This window comes from Zophobas morio, unplaced genomic scaffold (assembly GCF_036711695.1).
Source record: "Zophobas morio isolate AGI-343-1 ecotype UQ-CSIRO unplaced genomic scaffold, CSIRO_AGI_Zmor_V1 ptg000017l, whole genome shotgun sequence".
NCBI classification, from domain to species: Eukaryota; Metazoa; Arthropoda; class Insecta; order Coleoptera; family Tenebrionidae; genus Zophobas; species Zophobas morio.
In genome coordinates this window covers 1,880,855-1,887,419 of record NW_026972122.1, presented here as the reverse complement: position 1 = coordinate 1,887,419, position 6,565 = coordinate 1,880,855, and the positions used below count along the sequence as shown (strand labels likewise).

General features: G+C 32.4%; 1 protein-coding gene across 1 annotated transcript; it reads right to left on the bottom strand.

The window, feature by feature from the left end:
* Positions 1-456: 456 nt before the first annotated feature.
* On the bottom strand, positions 457-1,706 carry LOC135130009 (phospholipase A2-like). The gene is made up of 4 exons (XM_064057299.1): positions 1,392-1,706; positions 1,055-1,330; positions 680-992; positions 457-626 (listed from the first exon to the last, which is right to left on the bottom strand). Exons 1-4 carry the CDS (start codon positions 1,480-1,482, stop codon positions 551-553), a joined length of 756 nt encoding a protein of 251 aa, XP_063913369.1. The 5' UTR covers positions 1,483-1,706; the 3' UTR covers positions 457-550.
* Positions 1,707-6,565: the final 4,859 nt, after the last annotated feature.

Genomic DNA, 6,565 nt, shown 5'->3' with positions numbered 1-6,565 from the left:
GCAAAACTGAAAAATCAGAAACCTGAAAAATCTAAAAATTTGGGAAGTCGAGAAATAGGGAAATAAAAAATAATTATTTCAGAAATCGGAAAAATTTAGAAACGTCAAAATTTGAAAAGTTGAAAAATCGAAATATTTAAAAATCGTAATTAAAGGGGACAAAAACTGAGAAATTGTATCATTGAAACAGCGGAAAATTGAGAAATCAAAAAATAAAAGTCGAGAAATCTAAAATTTGAAGAATGGAAGAATTGAAAAGCCACAAGCTCAGGACTATGCTACTTTTTAACATTTAAATAACATTTATTCGACAAAATCAGACTCAGTCCTACAACATCTAGTACAATTTGGAAGAATGATCATCTTAGAGATTAAATTTAAAAAATTTTTCAAGATAGGAGTACCGATTTCAGGTATAGAAGTATATTCATTCAATAAATATATATCACTATCACATCTTTATTTATAAAATAAAAACAATCACAAAATGTCAATGTTCACTGTACACAAATTATAATCGAACACATATCTATATACATTTTAACAAATATTAATATACAGGGCTGTCAAACCACTGATAGATTTTCTCTCCATCGGTATCTGTCAAATATTCTTCACACTTCCCTCTACAAATTAAACATAAATACCACAGACTAAATGTATTCATGATATTACTTACCGCCTTTCTTCCAGGCAGTCGATTACAGGATAATCTTGCTTAAAACACTGCGGCCCCAAAATCGTAAAATACGTATACCCAATACTATTAGCAACAAAACTATCGGCATTTTTCAAACACTCGTAAAACCTCTTATCACAATCACAGTGTGATCTTGTAAAAAGCCCCGTATTCATTAAACCGTATTTGGTCGAATCAGCATCCATATTTTCCGGACAGATATCATGCTCCCTGCAACAACTATCAGCTTTGGAATGCTTCCCCAAATCGTCGAAAGATTTTGAAATGTTGCCATCACCACACCATTTTGTACCTACACAGAAATATTGCTTTAGCAACGCAAATTTACGAACCCGAATTGTATATAATACACACCTGGATATATGGCAGCGATGTTAGTTTTAAAACTTTGGGTACTTCCACCGGCCAGAGTTTTGTTACAATCAAGTCCTTTAGTTTCACTCGAAAACGTTTTTCGAATTTTTTCTTTAATTTTTTTGTATGTTCTAGACACCCCTCGTACTATATCGCGACCTATGAAATCGAGAGTTCCGTGTTCTTTTTGTTCCGACGTAGGGTTGTTGTTGTCATTTTCGGTATCACGAAAGCTGTGCTCTGCCGGTACTTCGGGTTCGCCCCAGTCTTCAGAAGCTATAGTAGACACCCATAATTAATTACATTAAGACAACTAAAATGGTTCAAGCTAACATACCTCGAATTTCAAAGCAATGGTACTGATGAACCAGAAACGCTAAAGCACACACAATTAGCAGCGTAGCTGAGGAAATACGACAAGTCTTCATTGTTAGTTAATTAAAATTTGTGTTTGAATAAGTGCCACTGTTGACCACAAACGTATGAATAAAAATGATTGTGTTTACTATAATTCGCGACGTTTTAAATACAAAGCGTTTCGTTGAGAGTTTTCCCCATTTTATCAGATTATTAACCGGTTTTGGGAAACGTTTTTATCTATTAATTGTTCTAAATGGAAATCGCAAGAATTCAAACCGCAAAACCTGTTGGTTACTCGCTACGTTAATGGCAAATTTAACCTTCAAAGAAATATATAAATGATATGGGAACCTTGGCGTTAAATCCGCCCACTCTGATGATACATAATCGGGGATCTTGTGGTGGGAAATACTGTCGCCTTGTCTAAAAGAAAAAAGCCACTTCCGTTAGTTCAATTTTCATAAAATTTTAACTTATTTTTTTTATTATTATCTGTAATTAGCACAAAGCAACAGAATCGTGTAACATTCAACGATCATTGACATTTAAAAGATCAACTGGTAAATGAAAAAGGTAAACAATCCGATTATTAGAATTAAATGTTAATTAGCGTATAAATTGTCACAATGGATTAAGTTGAAAATGAAAACAAGGCAAGCAGATGCATGTCATGAAATCGTATTAATTGATGAAAATATGATTAAAACGACTATTAAATCATGATACAAAAAAATGTAGCATAAAGAAACTCGTCAGTCGTGTATTAATTACGGTAATAATATTGTCTGTTTAACTTGAGCTTTAACCATCCTTCGGTCAACTAAAGAAATCAGAATAATTAGACGCAATTTTTTAATAAAGCAAACAAATGTTTTAATTTTGTCAGCATAGATAATTAATTTGTCATTGTGACAGATTCACAAATCATTGCGACATTATTTAAAAAGAAAATGCCTAAAATATATAATATAATAATAATAATAAATCTTTATTTGTGCTAATAAAAAATTTTACACACGTCAGAAGAAGCTAGTAAATACATCGAACATAATTTTGTAAAAATAAATAACAATTTTTAAAAGAAACAAATTAGAATTAACTCTATAAATATATATGATCTACTATATAATAAATTAAGCACCACTAGATAGTAACACCAGGTCTTTAAAATTATTATTTAGGTATTCATCTAATGAATAAAATGCCCTTCGTATCGAAGGGCACATTTTTTAGAAAATCATGACTGTTGTATCTACGTACTTCGTCAGGCAAAGTGTTCAAAAATTGTATGCAAAAATAATTAATAGCATCCCTCGATTTAGTGAGACGCAAGTTTCTGAAACAAATATCCTCGTGTCTAGTCCTGTAGTTGTGATAGAGGTTGACTTCGGGATATAATTCTGTATGCCGAGTAATAAATTCCAAACATCGATAAATATAAAGCGAAGGAAGTGTAAGTATTTTTAGTGACTTGAAGTACGCTCTACAATCTTCTCTGTATCCTATATTAGCTATTATTCTGATTGATCTTCGTTGTAGTTTAAAGAGTCGTGATAAAGATGATGAGTGCCCCCAGACTAAAATGGAATAATTGACAAGAGGGTGTATCAGAGCATAATAGGCCATACATAAACAGTGTAAAGAAAGATTATTAGCCAAATTTCTTAAAAGGAAGGTATTTTTTGAAATTTTATCTGACATATAATTACCGTGTTGACACCAAGTAAGTTCCTTATCGATAATGACTCCTAAGTACTTTGTATATTCCGCACATTCGATGGAACATTCGCAGGGTCTTAATGTGAAGAGCATTGAGACACATTTTGTTTTATTTAAATGGAGTCTATTTGCACTGAACCACTCTGCGGCTTTCTTCATAGAATTTTGATTGGCGTTGAAGGCAAGGTCGGCAGTTACTCCTGCTGTACCAATGCAAGTATCATCAGCGTAGAGAGTTACATCAACTTCTTTAAGGTAGTCTGGAAGATCATTTGTATATAGCAAGAACAATATTGGTCCCAAAATGGACCCTTGAGGAACCCCATAATTAACAGAATAAGTACAAGATGATCTGTTTTCAATGGATACGCTTTGCGTTCTATTTTTAAGGTAACTCATAATCAGATTTATACTCGGTGGTTGGAAATTATAGTAATATAATTTTCTTAACAGAATATCATGAGTTACGCAATCAAAAGCCTTACTGAGATCTAAGAAATGGGTTGAGTAATATTCTTTACGTTCAAAGCTCTGGATTATCTTATCGACTAGTGCACTGATGGCTGTAGAAGTAGAGAGGCCTTTACGGAAACCAAATTGTTGTAATGTCAGAAGGTTATATTGGTTTAGATATTCCGTAATCTGCTGTAGCATTAGTTTCTCAAAAATTTTCGAAAAAATTGGTAATAATGATATTGGCCTGTAATTGCCAATGTCATCAAGATCGCCTTTTTTGTATATAGGAACCACACTGGCTCGTTTGAGACAATCAGGGAATAAATTCACTTCAATGCAGGAGTTTATCAGATTGGTAAGCGGTTGTATTAATATGTCTTTAAGGGATTTAATAAGTGGTACTGTAAATCCATAAATGTCTTTCGAATTATTATTTCGTAAGCTAACAAAAGCATCTCGTACTTGGATATAAGTTACTTGTTGAAAATTAAATGAGGTATTTATATTAGGTATATTTGTCATTAAGCTAATGGGATCAAATTTTGGGGGAGCCAAGGTTGAAATGATGTCTGTAGCAATATTTGTAAAAAAGGCATTCAATTCATCAGGTGTTATGGCAAAAGTTTGTTTAGGTTGTTTTTTGGGATTTTTACATTTGATCAATTTCCACATTGCTTTAGGACTATTTTTGTTTAATCCAATATATCTATCATTAGCTTGTATTTTTGAATTTTTAATAGCTATATTGTATTTACGTCTAAATTCCAGTAACAACGATTTGAGTTCTAAAGTTCCATGCAATTTATAAGCTTCGGAAAGCAATTTTAATGTTTCTCTCATCTTTTGAAGTTCTGTTGAAAATCAATTATTACTTGGAATTTTGCTTCTATTATAACAGACTATAGTTTTTACAGGAAATGCAGTATAATAGTTATATAAGATGGTATTAATGAACATGTTAAACTTATTGTTAATATAAATATCAGATTTTACAAAGTCCCAATTAACTGCACTTAATAGATTGAAAAAAATTAATTTACCATGATTCGTGAGGGGTCTTGTAAGTTTGAATTGTTTTTCTTGTGTTTTAAAAATTTGAGAAATATTAATAGCTACTCCTCTATGATCTGACAGATGGGTCTCAAAAGCACTCACCTTAATGTTTTCACTTGAGAAATTGCAAAAGACATTGTCAATACAGGAACTTCCCCTTGTTGGAAAAGTCACTAAAGGTTGGAAACCATAACTAAGTAAGAAATCACAAAATATTTGCGCCTTTACGTCGTTTACATTAAAATGAAGGTTAAAGTCACCCCCAATTAGTATATGTTTCTGTTTATAATTAATGATATTAAGTAACTTAACTAAAGTTTCAATAAAGACATCATAATCACCACTGGGTGATCTATACAATGATATTAACAATACATCAAATTTATGTACATATATGCCGATTAATTCACAATTAATTTCTTTGGATATATTATGTAGTTGTGGTAGGTCTTCATACTGTAGGGAAGGATCTATGCATTGAACCACGCCACCATGAGTGTGAATCACTCTCGAAAAGGAATCAGCCACTCTAAAATTATTAATTGTAACGCATTCTGTTTCATCACTGGTTAACCAGTGCTCACTTATGCACAAGACACTAAAATTATGATTATGTAAAATAGCTTCTAGCAGATTAATTTTATTCCTGATGGACTGTATATTTAAAGACAAAATTCTCAAGTCAGATATTTCTTGATTTTGGTGTGATTGCTATATATTGTTATATTTTGTTTTAGCCTGGGCGCGTTGCACTTGTTTTTTAAGTACTTCACATTTTGGGTCAAAACGTGAGTGATTAATGTCTAAGTCTAATTTCAAATTCTTATTTGCTCTGATGCAATTAATACACGACGTTTCTCCCTTTTCACATTCAATTTCGACGTGTTCACGACTGTCACAGTTTAGACAAATCTTTGTCCCTTCTTTACAATATTTCGCTGTATGATTGTAACCACCGCAATTGTAGCATCGATTTATTCCAAAATGCTCAAAAATTCGACATTCATCCCAATGTATAAGAACTGTTTTTAATTTGATAAATTCTAAAAATGACTTTGGATCGACTTCTACTATCGCCATATATTTTTTTTTCATTTTCTTGCAGATAACAAGTTTCCATGTGTTTATAAGATCCTTCAAAGTACTGTTTTGTCTAGTTATGCATCTTTTTAGAGACTCTTCATTATATGATTCGCTTAAACCAACAATTTTTATCATGGGATTTCTTAACCCAGATTTTCGAATTGTGTAATCCTCGCCGAGTTTTTGCGTACTAATGTTATGTAGTTTAGTAATATCTTCTTTCTTATTGCACACCTCCATTTCTCAGTTGTTTAACGTGGTTTACTCCTATGTCTTCAGCAACGGGGTCAATTGTTTGTTGTATTGATTCCAGAGTAACTTTGGTGGTTTGATTAGTTTTTGGTTTTATAATAACTACATCCTGTTTCTTTACTATATCGCTGAATTTTGGCTTAGCTTGCAAGTTTTCCATTATAGAGTGGATCTCGCTAAATTTGTGCTCAATGGTTTTATTAATTTCATTCTTAAATTTGGTGAAGTGCTGAAAAAGTTCATTTTTCAATTCGTCGACTAGACTTTTTGTGTCACTATCACTGGTATTAGTTTTTACAAAGCGTTCACCTCCTAATTGCTGATTAATGGAAGATTCCAATTGTCGTAGTTCGTTTTTTAGGTACGATATTTCTGTTCGTAGGGCCTCATTTTCCGTTCGTAGTTTTGTTATAATTACCTCCTGGGATTCCGCACCATTTTCAGACATGCCAATAGACATTTCATCCTCCGATAGTGGTAGTGGTGTGTAATGTTTAAAACACATCATTTCGTTCTCACCTAATAGTTCACATTTTTGCCCTCGATTTGATAGTACGTGGACACAACTTTTATGGTAAACCTCTTTAC

Coding starts and splice junctions, on each gene's coding strand:
- LOC135130009 (XM_064057299.1), bottom strand. CDS start 1,482: ATGAAGACTTGTCGTATTTCCTCAGCTACGCTGCTAATTGTGTGTGCT. Junction 1,331..1,391: donor CCATTGCTTTGAAATTCGAG/GTATGTTAGCTT, acceptor TGTCTACTATAG/CTTCTGAAGACTGGGGCGAA. Junction 993..1,054: donor CATCGCTGCCATATATCCAG/GTGTGTATTATA, acceptor ATTTCTGTGTAG/GTACAAAATGGTGTGGTGAT.